Source organism: Sceloporus occidentalis, unplaced genomic scaffold (genome assembly GCF_023333645.1).
Source record: "Sceloporus occidentalis isolate IW3139 unplaced genomic scaffold, rSceOcc1.0.p SCAF_3, whole genome shotgun sequence".
NCBI classification, from domain to species: domain Eukaryota; kingdom Metazoa; phylum Chordata; class Lepidosauria; order Squamata; family Phrynosomatidae; genus Sceloporus; species Sceloporus occidentalis.
In genome coordinates this window covers 42,858,419-42,875,545 of record NW_028316983.1, presented here as the reverse complement: position 1 = coordinate 42,875,545, position 17,127 = coordinate 42,858,419, and the positions used below count along the sequence as shown (strand labels likewise).

Sequence of the window (17,127 nt, the reverse complement as noted above, 5' to 3'; positions counted from 1 at the left end):
GCTGGGGTGCCCCTATGGTTTGAAGGGCAAATTATCTCCTCTCTGAATGTTTAAAAATGTTTTTGAGTTACAATTCAAAACTGTCATTTCACTCATGCATTGGTTTTCTATAGCACTATAACTTAAAAAACTTAAAAGAAACAGTGGGGAAGAAAAGGGGAAAACACCCTTTCTCATTTTCCCTCCAGATCTTCTAACAAATTTGTGTACTACTCTCCACACTCCAACCCAGGTTCACTTTTCTTGTGCCCCCAGTGTCATGGAGGGCAGAGAAAAGCTGAGCAAAGAAGGTTGCCTATCTCCAGCTATATTCCAATAGATGGCACACAGCAGTGATATCATCCTCCAAAACCTCTGGAGGAAACCAGGGAGATACTGGATGATATTGGCATCTTTATGTACCAGCTATCAGAACATAGGAGATTATCAGACAGGGGGAAATTGGGGAAGAAAAGGGCTATTCCCGAAAAAGTCGTGCAATTGTGCTGAAGATTTTCAGAAAATGTTGCACATATCCACAATTTAATCCATAAAGATCCAGGAATACTCCAGCAACAAACCATTCCTGGGACTTCCCCATGAATGGTTTGTTGCTGGAGAATTCCTGGATCTTCATGGATTAAGTCCTGGATGAACTCGATGTGTCTGAAAATCTTCAGCATGATTGCACAACTTTCCTGGGAATATGCCTTTTACTCCTGGCTTTTCCCACCGGCTGATAATCTCCATGGTCAGGAATGGATGATCTTCCTTGCTTGGCTGCTAGCCACTACACTATAACTGAAAGGGTAAGCCAGTGGGGACTAGAAATTTGTTTAAATGGTATTATCCCTTGCAGGAACAAATAATTTAAACAAACACTTCCCTAGCTGAAGAAATCCTTTCATAGTTATTACCTCTCAGTCTACCAAGACTACTGAAATTATGCACACCAGACAAAAACAAGCAAAAACATTCTTTTTTAAAAAAATTTAAACTTTCAATTAAAAAAAACACAAAGCAATCAGAAAACCACACTTGATTTTAAGAGCCAAAGGCTGTACAGAACAGGAAAGTCTTGTCAGCTCAATGGAGGTTCAATAAGGATGGAACCAACCTGATCTCCCTTGGAAGAGAGTTCCACAGCCAAGGTGCTGCAACTGAGAAAGCCTGCTCTTGTATAATAACTAACTCTGGTACTCTTAGGGTTGTGAGACACACAACAGGCTCTCTGCTGGGGATCTCAAATTCTAGGCAGGCTCATTATAAGAGGCTTGTTGCATGAGAAAAGAAAACCGAAATGGAACGGAAGAAAAGCAGCTTTCTCCGTGCCTCCCTATGTACCATCGTAAGACTTCTTTTCTCTTCTCAAGGGCTACTGTCATAAAAGTGTGCCTTTTATCAAATGGATTTTTTCCAGAACAACAAAAGACACACTTTTATTATTGTCTCCCTTGAGAAGAGAATGGGAGTGCTATGACAACATGAGGAGAGGCCCAGAGAAAGCTGCTTCTCTTCCACTCCATTCCAACTTTCTTTTCTCATGTGGTAAAGCTCTAGGTCTTTATATTACAAAGCCATCATCTTGAATTGAGCTCAGAAGCAAATTGGAGGTCAGTGTAGTTGGTGCAAGACCAGGAATACATAGTCTCTAAAGCACACACCTGCCCACCATATTTTGTACTAGCTGTAGCTTCTGAATATTTTTCCAGTGCTTCCCCATTCAGAGTGCTTTATTATTATTACTATTATTATTATTATTATTAACCTTTATTTATGAAGCGCTGTAAATTTACACAGCTCTGTACATACAATCTTTTTAGTTAGATGGTTCCCTGCCCTCGGGCTTACAATCTAAAAAGACATGACACAGAAGGAGAAGGGAGTGGTGGAGGGAAAGGGTAAGAGGTCCAGCAGTTCCTCTCTACCTCCGAGGCCTGGACCAAGGCAGATGGACTGGAGGGCTTGGCTTCATAATGGATGGTTAATCTTCTTCCAGGGAAAATACATACTCTCAAGTAGGATAATACATATACAGTACATAGCAATACAGGAAATGGTTTGATAAATAGGCACCAAAAGAACATCAAATAGTAAGCGACAATTATGCAATGCCTGGGAAGGCTTCTCTGAACAGGATGGTTTTCAGCTCCGTTTTCAAGCTGGTAACAGAAGTGATGGCTCTTGCTTGTGGGGGAAGAAGGTTCCAGGAGTGAGGGGCAGCGAGTGAAAAGGGGCGAATCCGGGATGGGGCAGAGGAAATCCTGGGCTGTGACAGCAGACCTTGACTACTAGAACGGAGGGCCCGAGTGGGAAGGTGAGGAGAAAGAAGGTCTGATAAGTAAGGAGGGGCCAGTCCATGGAGGGCTTTAAATGTCGACAGCAGGAGCTTATACTGAATGTGGAAAGGGAGGGGGAGCCAGGGAAGGGATGCCAACACAAGAGAGATGTGGTCAGAGCGGTGGGTGGAAGTGATAATGCATGCAGCTGAATGCTGGACAGAGATTAAAGGACGGAGGTGAGAAAGAGGAAGCCCAGCCAGGAGGACGTTACAGTAATCAAGTCGTGAGACCACTAGGGCATGGACCAGGATCTTGGCAGTAGAGGCGGAGAGATATGGTCGGATTTTGGCAAGATTGTATAAGAAGAATCTACAAGCCTTGGCTGTGGTCTGGATCTGAGGGATACACGACAGAGAAGAGTCAAAGATAAAACCAAGACTGCGGGCTTGCTGGACTGGTTGAATGGAGATGTTGTCCACAGAAACAGAAAAGGAGTGTTGAAGGGTGGGCTTAGGAGGAAAGACAAGAAGCTCCGTTAGTCTAATTGGGTAATAATTAAGTTGTAGCACACTATTGCTAGAACTACCCTCCCTGATATTACTGTTAGATGCCACAAATTTAGTCTTTAAGAACCACAAGATTCTTGGTTGTTTTATTTTTAGTTACAGAACTTTGTAAGTATTCATACGTTAAACATCAATCAAAGTTATTTTGTAATAATTTCCCCTTATTCCTTACCAACACAAAAAATAAATTGTGTTGGTTAAATTATACAAAGTTGCAATTACCTCTCCAAAGATTGCTTCCTGCCCAGAATGTATCTTCTTTGTCTTCTGAGTAAAACCTGTGAATAAAAGGTTAATAATAATAATAATAATAATAATAATAATAATAATAATAATATAGAATTTGTATATATTGGTAGACAATGCATACATACATCTTCAGTCAGAGAATATGCATTCTTGAAGAATGCAGTATACCAGGGATTGGAAACATGTGACTCTCTGGATATTGTTAGACTGCAGTTCCCATCATCTCTCCCATCTATTGCCCAAATTGGCTGGGATTGATGGAGGTTGCAATCTGACAACATTTGGAAGACTACATGTTCCCTATCTTATTATACATAAAAATCAGGTCTTTCTGTAAAAAAAAAATACTCACTTCAAATAGTCCTTCAGGAAAGAATAGTTTCAGCACTGTTTATTCATGTAATCAGCTGCTATCCCAAACAAGTAGCCATAAGCCAAATGGTAACAACCAAACACAGTCACTCTGCATCTTTTCCCTGCCTTCTAATCCACAATCCCCTACTAAGATCATCCGGAGGCACGGGGCGCAGTGTTATCAGTACGCTGATGACACCCAAATAGTCTTCTCTGTGTCTCCGACTGATGCAGTGACCAGGGATGGCATCTCTCCTCTAGACGCCTGTCTGGAGTCAGTAATGGGATGGATGAGGGAAAACAGACTCAGGCTGAATCCAGAGAAAACGGAAGTACTTGTGATAGGTTCCCCAGGTCCAGGTTTGGAGATTTGTCCACCTATCCTTGACGGGGTCACGCTTCCCCTGAAGGACTCTGTTCGCAATCTGGGGGTGCTCTTGGACTCGTCACTCCACCTCACATCTCAGGTGGATGTGACGGTCAGGAGTACCTGTTATCAGCTTCGGTTGATACGCCAGCTGCGACCCTACCTGGGCCGGGGGGACCTTGAAACTGTAGTACATGCTCTGGTAACCTCTCGGTTGGATTTCTGTAATGCACTCTACATGGGGCAACCCTTGTACCATACCCGGAAGCTTCAGTTGGTCCAGAACATGGCAGCAAGGCTGGTCACTGGATCTTCCAGGGCTAGCCACATAACACCGGTACTTGAAGATCTTCATTGGCTGCCTATTTGCTTCCGGGCGCAATACAAGGTGTTGGTTGTTACCTATAAAGCCCTAAATGGCTTGGGCCCAGGGTACTTTGAGGACCGCCTCTCTCCATATAATCCGCCCCGCACTCTCAGATCTGGGGATAAACATCTTTTAAAGGTTCCAGATGCGAGACGAGCTGTCACCACGCAAAGGGCCTTCTCAATTGCGGCCCCTAAGCTCTGGTACTTGATCCCCGATGAGCTCCGCTCGACCCCCTCCCTAGCCCAATTTAAAAAAGGGCTGAAAACGTATTTGTTCAAACAGGCTTACCCCCAATAGCCCTATTATGTTCCCCTCCCCCCATTGTTAGCTTGGAAGTGCTATTGTGTATTGTGTATTGCTGTTGTTTTTATGCTGATATTGTAATGTTTTTATTGTATTTTTATCTGTCATTGGGATGATAAATCCCACTATTGTACGCCGCCTTGATCCCTGGAAAGGCGGGATAGAAATAAAATTTTTATTATTATTTATTATTATTTAATACTCCTCTGATTTCTCCAAAACATCAGAAACAAACTCTTCTAGAACATGGCCACATAGCCCGAAAAATTCACAAAAAACTATGGATGCCAGCCATTAAAGCCTTCAACTTCAGAAGTAGACTTAAGTCTACAAAATCTCATGTTGCCAACTTCTTTCTTTCAATTAGTCTCAAATGTGCTACAAGATCTCTTTACATATTTCAGTAGAAGAGGAGATGAAAAAGCAGAGTGTTCAGGCTCCCTAGCTGAAATCCAGTATCCTAACTACTATACTCCTCTGTACTATTGGCGTCTTCATTGCAGATGGCAAAATATTCTGGTTGATTGCTCTACAGACATGTTACGGTTTATTGTTTTAATCCTGATGTAATATTTATGAGAAGGAAGAGTAAGTGACTTTACCTCCATGAGAGAGTGGAAATCTAGAATGTGAGGATATGAATTTTTAATCTACTACATTTCACAAATAGCTTCACCACCATATATAGGAAATGATCTCCATGTGCCGACACTATGGTGAAGAAAACTCTGCCTAGTGGTAGAAGACACTGTATATTATATTGCTCAACTTAAGTAGAAGTCAGAGATGAGACATAGGTTTTCTGGGAATATCAAAAATATAAGAAGAGATAATGATTTAGGAGACAAAAAAGATGAGTTCCTAGATGAAATAACTGAGCTGACATCTGGTTTTAGATGGGGGAGGACTCATTTCTATTAAGTTATTAGAGATTTGTCTGACTCTTGGAGGGATATGAAGCCTATTACTGAGACAATAATTAAGTGGTGACCTGTTAGTTCACCATCACTGTTTAAAAGGGGGATGCAAACAAATCTCTTCTTCAGCAAATAGGTTATTGTAGCGGAATGCACAAAATGGATGCCTGACTGTTATCAGATACTGAGTAAACAACCACTGGTGAGAGGTTAGACTTAAATATAGACCAAAGAAGAAATGAGTGACTGGCAAAAATGCTGCAAGAGAAATCACTCCTTGAACAAAGAGGCAAATGTTTCTGAGGCAGATAATTTTCAGTTGAAGCACTGGCCAAATCCCAGTTTATCCCTTCAGAATTCAGTTCCCACAAGAAACAAAGCTCTGGGCCCAATAATGTCAGCAAACCAAAACTGGAAAAGCTGGGTTTTGCCCTCAAAAAAAGCAGGCATTTAAGCTTTCCTACAATCTTGTAGGAAAAGTGAGACCTGTTTAGAATCCCAGTATCTCACAGACATCAATTAAACAAAATTTTCAATCACATTTAGAAATGCAGTATTGGTGTCTGTAGCTTTCACCCCAGTTGCCTTTCACTGATTTCTAGTTAACTATTATATATGTATCTACTCAGAAGTGCATTCAGTTGTACTTACTTCCTACCAAGTGAACATAGGGCTGCAGCCTTAATCTGTGTCCCAGACCCTGAATTCTACCTCCATAACTTGCCTTTAGTATTTAGTAACTTTATTAGGAAAGGCAATCCAGGGCTATAGGTTCCCAAGTCAATGTAAAAGGTAATAGTTGTTTCCATTTTGTTGTTGTTATGTGCCACCAAGTCAACCATGACTTATGGAGACCCTATCATGGAGTTTTCTTGGCAAGATTTATTTTGAGGTTTGCCACTGACCTCCTACTTAGGCTGATAGAGTGTAACTTGCCCAAAGTCACCCAATGGGTTTCCATGGCTGAGTGGGGATGTGACTCCTGCCAGGGACCCATTCATAGTACACAAATATAGCATTATATTCCAGTTTAACTGTCATGAAAACTTTCTGCACAATCCTGAAGTTGTAGTTTGGTGAGAGACTAGAGTTCTCTGTCTGAGAATTCTAAATTGTTGTTGTTGTTGTTTTGTACCTTCAAGTCACTTCCAATTTATGGCAACACTAAGGTGACCCTATCACAGGGTTTTCTCGGAAGATTTCTTCAGCGAAGGTTTGCCATTGCCATCCTCTTAGGTTAAGAGAGTGTGACTTGAATTCTAAATGCCCTTCCCTAAACTGCTAGTCCCAGAATTCTGTGGGATATTGTCATGGCAGTTAATGTGGATTATAGCTATATATCTACAGTATGTAGTGTGAATGGGCCCCTGGTCTCTTGGAGTCCTAGTCCAAACCAAAATCTGCATTTGGTTCATGTTTTCATTCTAAGGGGTCAGAAATCTAATGAAAGAGGCTTCACTGTTTCTTCTATAAACATGAAAAAAAATTTCATCTGGCTCTTCACATGCCTGTGTAGAAAAGAGCACCAGTGTGCAACACCTATATATCAAGTGTGATGAATATATACATGACAATTTCATTCCACACATGTGTTGTGGAAAGTCCTGATAGGGGAACAGACTGCACGGCACAGAAGCAGAAAGATAAAGCTTTTTGCCAAATGCAGTAGTGTACCCACAGATCAGTGCAATTTCCTGGAAGGAAGTACTAACTATATGAATTTATCGTCTATGAAGCAGTCCTCCATTTGAGGATTTTCTTTATAAGTCCCTTACAGAAATAGCACAAGTGGGAAAACAGCATGCACAACACAAACATGCCCACCAAGGGAATGAAAAAAGAATGGAAAGGAACTGATACTCCCTCTACAATGTACACATAATGCTTCCTATTAGCTGGGAATGGAAATTAGTCAGAATGCTATAGTTCAGCACCCTGTTGTGCACATGCTATTCCAGGGCTGCATCTGCATGGTCGAAATAATCCAGTCTGACAGCACTTTAACTGCCATGGCTCAATGCTCTGCAATTCTGGGAATGCTAGTTTGTTGTGGCACCAGAGCAGAGTTTTAGTGCCACAACAAACTACCATTTCCAGAATTCCATAGCATTGAGACATGGCAGTTAAATTGCTATCAAGCTGAATTAATTTGGCCATGTGGATGCAACATAGGATTGTATTCTGAGGCAAACAGAATTCAAAGCTTTAATTTCCCCTTTCTTCCTTCCCCAAGCCCTGATCCATTTCTTATACACACCCCACTCCCAACAGCATCCCTCCCCCACTTTTCCATGTCTCGCACCTCTGAAGCTGATGTGCACCTGCCTCTCCCCAGTCCCTGGCAGGTGGGTGACCCTCTTGATGCTGACACTCAGGGCCATGGTGTTGCCAGGGCTTGGCTTCGTGCAGGACTGACCAGGTGTGACGGCCACTGCTCCCGCTGCAGGGCTCCACCTGTCTCTCCAGTGAGTCAGGCCTGGGCACTCACCAAGCAGGTTTAGCAGCCCAGACCCCACCCGCAAGTCACACATTATCCAAGAATAAGCAAGACCATTTGAACAGAGCAGGCACCAAATCCACTCTGCACCCCCAAATCTAGCAAACCATGTTTTTCCTTTAAGTAATCCTTTTTCCTTTATAAAAAATCAGCTCACAACCAGCCGGCATCCCACCACATAAACCCTGCTCAGTAAGCATCCATTTTCAGTAGTTCCCAGACTGTTATTCTAGATGTTTTGGACTTCAGCTCCCAGAATCCCTAACCATTGGCCAAGATGATTAAGGCTTCTGGGAGTTAAAGTACAAAACACCTGGAGGTCCAGAATTTGGGAACCACTGCTAGAATCATAGAATTGGAAGATACACCAAGGGTCATCCAGTCCAACCCCCTTCCATGCAGGAACTCACAATCAAAGCACTCCCGACAGATGGCCATACAGCCTCTGCTTAAAAACCTCCAAAGAAGGAGACTGCAACACCCTCCAAGGGAATGTGTTCCACTGTCAAACACTTTTACTGTCAGGAAGTTCTTCCTAATGTTGAGATGGAATCTCTCTCTTTTTTTTTTTTTTCTTTTTTTTTTTGGTAGTTTGAAGCCATTGCTCTAGGTCCTATCTCTGAAGCTGCAGCAGACAAGCTTGCTACATTCTCAATATGACACCCCTTCAGATATTTTAACAGGGCGATCATATCACCTCTTAATCGTCTCTTCTCCAGGCTAAATATGCCCAGCTTTAAGTCTCACAGCTTTCTTTTCAAACTGACTCTCCACATTATTTCCCATTATCATGCCAGGTGATCAGTATGCTGACAACAGTTTATTCCCCAGTATCACCCCATTAAAAATAAACTTTAAATACTGTAGGAAGTACTGTGCTTTCTGCTTGACTACTATAAAGCACTGTTTCCCACAGACTATTTCCTCTGTCTTTTGCTTTTCATTTGTTTTAGGTAGAAGATTCTGACTCACCTCATATTTTGCTCCAAGATGCTGTTTGCTTCCTTTTTAAAAATGACTTCAAAACTCATTTCCCGCTCACATTTTTGTATGACTATCCTACCCTTTTCCCAACATTTCCCCCCCTCTGTGATTTTTTTTAAAGTTTGCATTCTGACTATAGTAAATTATAGTAGTAAATAAGTTTATTTGTGTAGCATATGCCATTGCAAAAAGAAAGCAATCTGTCAAAACAAATATAACATCAATTCATTGTAAAAATCCATAAAAGCATAAAAAAATCAAACACATCACATACATTATAAAATAATACATTGCTTATGAAGTTAAAATTATCTTTAAAACAGAATATCACAGAGAAAGGCAAAGACAAAAATGAGGGCTCAGATAAATCTAAATAGGCGTAAGAACCAAATACACTGAGATTATATATGGTTGAATTACAGAGCTGGGAATATTCAGGGATAGTAGAGATTCAGATCTCTCCTGTAATCCAACCATTGTCTTTACAGTGTTTCTTATGATTGATGCTTGTTTCGGTGTCCTCTAATACAAAATGATTAAATGTAAATCAGAGTCATAGTTGTTTGATACCAATCCTAATTCTTTGTATAGGGCATTTCTTATATCTTTATAAATTGGACACTCCAATAGGTAATGAGATAGGTCTTCAACTGTGTTGGAACCACAAGGGCAAACTCTTTCTTCCCACATGGTCCTTTGATAATGCCCTTGCACCACAGCCATGGTCATAGACTGGCAGTGTAGGGCTGTGAAGTCATATCTCTGTTTGAAGTTAGTTATATTGTTTTTTGTGGGTTTTTCGAGCTATGTGGCCATGTTCTAGAAGATTTTCTCCCTGACGTTTCCCCAGTATCTGTGGCAGGCATCTTCAGAGAATGCTTGTCTGGAAAAAGTGGAGATACACGCACACGCGCGCACACACACACACACACACACACTGTGTGAGCCTGGGAATGCAGGAGTGATTTGCATGTGTATTGTTCTGTGCTGATGGCAGGCCTCAGGCTGGGAGGCTAATGCAAAAGAGGATTAGTGTCTGCATCGGGTGACCTTGGGCAAGTCACTCTTTCATCCTCAGAGATAGGCAAAGGCAACACCCCCTCTGAACAAATCTTGCCTAGAAATCTATGTGATAAGATTGCCTTAGGATCACCATTGGAAACTTCCTGGAAATGATTTGAAGGCACACAACCACAAACTCAAACTTTTTAGTACTGAGTAACACTGAATTACCATATATTTATATACAAAAATACAAAAGTCCTAATAGAATCATAGAATTGGAAGAAACCACAAGGGGCCATCCAGCCCAACCCCTGCCATGCAGGAACTCGCAATCAAAGCACCCCTGACAGATGACCATCCAGCCTATGTTTAAAAACCTCCAAAGAATAACCTGTTTAATAATTTGCTCTAGAATCTTTCCAGCTATTGATATCAAGCTGGCTGGACAGTAATTGTTTAGGTTCTCCTTTTTTGAAGATGAGGATAATGTATTCCCTCTTCCAGTCTGCTGGGATTCCTGTTCTCCAGGAATTCCAAAAGATTATTGCCAGCGGTTATGAGCTATTTCATAGACTGATACTTGAACTGTATATATGTATGAAAGTTCTTGTTGGGCACTACTGCCCAGCTGTCTTCTCTTTTTGCCAGCCTTTCCCACTCTATATTAGTTCCTTCTTTTTCTCACTCACTTCTGGCCACTGTACCATGACTAGAGAAGAGAATTCAAAGATATAGCCATGTTAGTCTGTAGAATCAGTATGTAGAGAGATCTTGTAACAACTTTGAGACTAAGGCGCGGGACAGACCATTCAAAAAGGACAGCCTCTCGGGCGCCCTGGTTTGCTGCATGAGGGAGCCGTAGCAGACAAACCGCGCCGCTCCCTCGCACAGCAAAAAGCGAGTTCTTTCTGTGGCACGGTTGTGATGCCACTGTGCGCCAATGGCGCACTCACGGTGTCACAATGATTCCAGGACGTGCGGATGCTAAGCATCCGCCACATCAAAATGGTGGCGCCCATGTTTACAGGGCACCACCATTTTGACACCCTTGTCACGTGTGAGGGGTGAGTCGTGTCTGGAAGCGCCGCCCCTCGCACATAACAATGGTACCCCATAGGGTCCATCTGTAAAGCGCCCAACTGACAGAAAGAAGTTGGCAGCATGAGCTTTTGTAGACTTCAATCTACTTCCTCAAATGCATTTGCTACATAGAGAAGAGAAGTAAATAATAATAATAATAATAATAATAATAATAATAATAATATGTTTTATTTATAGTCCGCTATTCCGCAATGATCATAGCGGTGTACAGTAAAAATTGCAATACAATACAATACAAAATACAAGGTGACAGTTAAAGGAGGGAGAAGTCTCATCCTTCAGGCTGTCCCTGATGGAGTTGGGTCTGCCTGATTGCTCCCTCTCAGGCCAAGATGACAGTTAAAAGAGGGAGGAGCCTCTTCCTTCAGGCAATCCCTGATGTTGCTGGGTCTGCCTGATCGCTCCCTCTGAGGCCGAGATGACAGTAAATAAATAAATAAAGTGGTAGATGCCTAAAATACAGATTATCTAGGATGGGATTAAGGTGGAGAACCTCCAAAAAGACCAAGTGGTGGCATGCCTTGGAGGAATCTACCTGGTTTATGATAGAAAGCCATTTCCATTAATTTCTAATTTCTGTGTCATGGTTTGTTTCCAGGCCAATAGGAAAAAATCATGTTAAAGTTGCCTAGACAGTGGGAATCTTAACAGAAAAAGCAATTTCCCAACATACTGCAGATTTAAATGCTATTTTTTAAAATACACCATCCTGCCCACTATCTCAGTTTACAATTCCAGAAGGGTTAAATCCCATTCTTATTATAATTCATGAAGATCCCTTTTTCAACTGTTTTACATGTGTTTTGTATTATTTTAACCTTCTGTTTTTAACTGAACTGTCATGTAATTGTTTTTAAACAATTAGAAGTAATTTTTAACTGTACCCAATTATCTAAATGCTTGCACACCATCTTGTACACAGAGAAAGCCTGGATATAAATAAAATGGCAAATGTAATATCGGAGCCATTGGCAATGATCTTTGAGAACTCCTGGAGAACAGGAGAAATCCCAGCAGACTGGAGGAGGGCAAACTTTGTTCCCATCTTCAAATAGGGAAAGAAAGAGGATCCCAACAATTATCGTCCAGTTAGTCTGACATCAATACCAGGAAAGATTCTAGAGCAGATCATTAATCAGAGAGACTGTGAACATCTAGAAAGCAATGCCATAATCACAAAAAGTCAACATGGGTTTCAGAGAAAGAAGTCAAACCTTATCTCTTTCTTTGAAAAATTACCAGCTTGTTAGATGAAGGGAATGCTGTGGATATAGTATATCTTGATTCATTAAGGCCTTTGACAAGGTTTCCCATGACATTTTTGCAAACAAGCTTGTAAAATGTGGGCTAGACAAAATAACTGTTACGTGGATTTGGTTGACCAGCTGATCCCAAAGAGTGCTCAACAGTGGCTCCTTTTCATCCTGGAGAGAAGTGACTAGTGGGGTCCCACAGGGCTCTGTCCTGGGCCCAGTGCTAGTCAACATCTTTATCAATGACCTGGATGACAGAATTGGGAGCATACTTATCAAATTTGCAGATGACACCAAATTAGGAGGAATAGCTAATACTCCAGAGGACAGGATCAAAATTCAAAATGACTTGAATAGACTTGAAAACTGGGCCAAAGCTAACAAAATGAAATTCAACACGGAGAAATGTAAGGTACTGCACTTAGGGCAGAAAAATAAAATGCACAGATATAGGATGAAGGACACCTGGCTGAATGAAACTACATGTGAAAGGGATCTTGGAGTCCAAGTAGACCACAAGTTGAAAATGAGCCAACAGTGTGATGCTGCAGCTAAAAAGGCCAATGCAATTTTAGGCTGCATCAATAAAAGTATAATGTCTAGATCAAGAGTAGTAATAGTGCCACTATATTCTGCTCTGGTCAGGCCCCACCTGGAATATTGTGTCCAGTTCTGGGCACCACAATTTAAAAAGGATGTTGTCATGGCCAGCCAAGAGCAGCTCTCGGAGGAGGAGGATAAGCCTCCTCCAGAGCAAGAGCTAATTGAGGCTACACCAGGTGGTAATCCTGCTCCCAGCTGTGCTCTCCCAGCCCCAGAGGAGGAGGCCCAACTAGGCCCTAGTGCTAGTGAGATGCCTCCTGTGGTGCAACAGCCTAGTGGTGACTCTGGGGAGGAAGCTTGCCTGGATTTGCCTACTTACAAAGAGAGAAGGGCTGAGAGTGCTTGCAGGTGCAGATCGGCAATTAGCCAACCAGCCTCAGGTGGCATGGGGGAGAGTTTCCCTTACTTAAGCTGTAGAGAGGCCTCCACTCAGTGCCAGAGTTTATTGCATGATCCCTTGGTGTGATTGCTGCTGGCACTGGCTCCTTGTATCTTGACTCCTTGTTGCTTTGACCTCGGACTGGACCCTTGTTATCTTCTGGCTGCTTTGATCTTGGACTGCTTTGACTACTCTGACTTCTGGTATCCTGATTTCGGCTTGGCTTCTCGGACTTCTCTCACGTTTACTCCTTGCAAGGTCTGTGGACTGCTTCCACTTGCTGTGCTTAGCCATTCTTATTGGCGTGTGTCTGTGTGTGCTGGCTGCAATCCAGGACAGATGTTGAGAAACTGGAGCGTGTCCAAAGGAGGGTGACTAAAATGGTGAAAGGTCTGGAAACTATGCCTTATGAGGAATGACTTAGGGAGCTGGGGATGTTTAGCCTGGAGAAGAGAAGGTTAAGAGGTGATATGATAGCCCTGTTTAAATATTTGAAGGGATGTCATATTGAGGAGGGACCAAGCTTGTTTTCTGCTGCTCCAGAGAACAGGACCCGGAACAATGGATGCAAGCTATAGGAAAAGAGATTCCACCTCAACATTAGCAGGAACTTCCTGACAGTAAGGGCTTTAAGCAGAGGCTGAATGGCTATCTGTCGGGGATACTTTGATTTGGATTTCCTGCATGGCAAGGGGTTGGACTGGATGGCCCTTGTGGTCTCTTCCAACTCTATGATTCTGTGAAAATAAAATAAAAATTTGTATCTTCAGTCTATTTTAACCACTGCTCTACTGATTTCTTAGCCAGTTACTGGTATCCTTTAATTCAGTTGGCTTCCCACTCACACTCTAAGGAAGTGATTATACTAAACTGGGATCGATCTCCTTGTGTATTTAAATGCATACACCCTTTTTCTATTGGAGTCAGGCAGTTGTGATTTATATCAGACACAAAATGAATACCTGGGGCTATTTTTACTTTCATGTTTGTGTTGAAAGCCTTCCCTTGAAGGATCTTAAGGGTATAGGTGTGGTCACTGAATCTGTAAGAAGGGTGATGTCAAGAGTTCCCAGTACAACCTGCATTGAGCTGCAAACAAGGAAATAACTAGCACAGAGGGGTTGTTTTCTTTTGAACTTTCACCAAGCAACTTCCATTTTAGGGTAGGTTAAGATAACTGCTTTTTTCATATGATTGTACAGACGTACCCATTGCACAAAAAACATTACAGGTTGAGTTTCCCTCCTCCAAATACTTGGGACCAGAAGTGTTTTGGATGTCAGATTTGGGAAGGGAGGATTTGGAATATTTGCATATACATAAGATATCCTGGAGATAGGATTGAGGTCTAAACATGAAATTCATTTAATTTTGTATACATCTTATACACATAGCCTGAATGTAATTTTATACATCAAATTTATAATAATTTCGTGCCTGAAACAAGTTTGCATACATCGAGTCATCAGAAAGCAAAGGTGTCTCTTTCTCAGCTATGCATATGGACAATTTTGGATTTTGAATTTCAGAATTCCAGATAAAAGCTACTCATCCTGCACATTCAGATTTCTCTCGTTTGTTGAAAGCATTGTGGCACCAGTTGAGCACATGCTGGTTACCTTTGCAACTAGTGACCCAGAGTGGAATGCAAGGGCAGGACTGTCTTGAGGCAAATGGGTCCATGTCCAGCTTCTACCACAGACTCAGTGTATGGCCTTGAGAAAATCACTCTCAGGTTCTTCACTTTAGCATCCTGCTGTACATATGCCTGTGGAGCACTGTCTGTCACTGGGTAAACTAGGAAAAAGAAAAGTACTGAAGATGTGTTAGAGCCCTGCTAAAGGCCCTAGTACAGCATCTGCTTATCCACATCTGCCAGTTACATGCCTCCAGGAAACTCAGAAGACATCAAGGAATATTGATTGCTACCCAATAACTGGCAGTAAGTGGCAGTCTCCAGCCAACAATGGAAGTTCCATTTAATTATTGCTATTGATAGATTAATACGTCTAATTTCATTTTAAAGCCATCTAAGCCAAAGGCCATCATAGTTTGTACCAGTGATGTAGCCTGCTGGGGCAACTGTTTATTCACATGATTGCTCCACATCATTTGTGACCAATTTCTATTTTAGTATCTTTGATTTCTGAAAATTGAAGGTAATGCAGTTCTTAACTTTTTAAGGAATTAACTTAAAAAGGAATTGCTTTTGATATTGACATCTTTGCTTGAAGTAATGGGAAGGAATTAGATCAGGGTGCAGGCTGTATCTCATTACTTTTCCATTGCTCCACTAACTAGGGACCTACATGTCTAATGTGAATGTTAATGAATTTACAGGAGGCTTCTACATCTACAAAGAAAAGCAAGACAAGTAGCAGAATCAAATTGGCTCCTGTAGGCTGCAAATATGTTGTGTGTCAACATTCCAGTCACTCCCAAAGTCAAGACGATGGTGGCCACATGAGTCACATTAGAAATGTACAATACCAATAAGCATCATATGCTAGATATGAACTTTGTGCTACAGATCTGCGTCAGAACATATTTTGGGTGATCTTGGCTGTGCAATTTAATATGACTAGTGGATGGAAGTGTGCTTACAATCAGTTCAACTGAGCATCCATTATATATTGTTAGTTTGTAGCACTTGTAAAATGAAAGAGGATTCTTCTTTTAGCACTCACTTACTTCTGTATGACTTACATTAGCTTACTAGCACTATCTGAGAATTCATCCACACTGCTATTTCAAAAGACTAACATTCTGCTCAAAAGATTTCCAGACAAAGCTTTTATTATACAATTACGCCGCTGTAATCGTGCAAATCAATGTCATCACTTTCCATTTATAACTCCACTCACCTGATATTTTTTATATTGCTTCCTTGCTCTTTTCATACCACAAATATCTAAGGAGTAGATGCAGCATAGATACTTCAATTGGCTTTTGACTGTTATTGCTAATGCCATCTGTCTAGAAGCATGTAGATCATATAGTTCAGAATGAAATTGCATTAAACATACATAGTGCAAAAACATGTGTTTAGGGCAGAATTCCTGTTCTTTCAAAAAGTGCTGGAGAAGTATGGATCAGGGACAGGATGCCAAAATCAGGTACGTGATGCCTCTGGGCTGGACACGGAGATGTGCAATAGCATCCATTTTAAAAGTTTTTAAAAGTTTCAGCCCATGCAGAGGCTGGGAGGAAAGGAAGTGTGATAATCTCCATAGATTCCTAGAGAGAACATATTTAATCAAATCCGTAAATAACCAAATCCACAAAAGTCAAAGCTGCAAATGTGGAGAGCCAACTGTAATTTATTTCCAACAGGTTCCATGCAGAAAGAGTGTTTTCTGGGAGATCCCAAAGATGAAGAAATCAGCCTATCCTCGACTAATTACACATGGTGCTTAATAAATAGTGGCAGGTTTTACTGCACATCCTCATTCCAAACTTTCTTTTTTCATAGAAGTAATCATATTAGTCTTTTGCAGCATAAAAAGGAGGAAGAGGGATGAAGAAAAAAGTGTAGTGGCATTTTGAATCCATCTCACTTTAGGAGCCAGTTGGTTACAGATGGGTATGTTCTGGGGGTGTGTAATTCTCAGGTGTTCTAGCCACCCCTTCTCATCTTCTAAATGTTAATGGTATTATCACAATTGTACTCCTACATCAAAGAAAAAAACAGAGTAAGGCCACAATCACACCCGTGCATCTGCTGAACTACCTCCTTACTCACCCTCATTGATATCTCAATCAGCTCTCCCGTCCTCCTCCAATCTGTGATGCTCTCTGTCCATTATCGTCTCCTATCTCAGACTCCCCAAAATCCATTGCTCTCTCTCTCCTTCCATTGATAAGATCATGTGATTGCATTCCTACAGGATGTCCCTCCCACCCATTAATAGGGATCAT

The 17,127-nt window shown here is 41.6% G+C and overlaps 2 protein-coding genes across 2 annotated transcripts in view; both read right to left on the bottom strand.

Annotated features, from left to right (window-relative positions):
• The window catches only part of LOC149315819 (fer-1-like protein 4), a 77,597-nt gene extending 69,741 nt beyond the window's left edge, over positions 1-7,856 (bottom strand). The window contains exons 1-2 of the mRNA XM_089514199.1: positions 7,690-7,856; positions 3,050-3,105 (exon numbers count right to left, since the gene is read on the bottom strand). Coding sequence (XP_089370325.1) covers positions 3,050-3,105; positions 7,690-7,768 — 135 coding nt within the window. The 5' untranslated portion in view covers positions 7,769-7,856. The remainder of the gene's footprint in view (positions 1-3,049; positions 3,106-7,689) is intronic.
• Positions 7,857-16,698: 8,842 nt separating this feature from the next.
• The window catches only part of CPNE1 (copine 1), a 66,556-nt gene continuing 66,127 nt past the window's right edge, over positions 16,699-17,127 (bottom strand). The window contains exon 17 of the transcript XR_016280396.1: positions 16,699-16,879. The gene's annotated coding sequence lies outside the window, so the exon portion shown is untranslated. The remainder of the gene's footprint in view (positions 16,880-17,127) is intronic.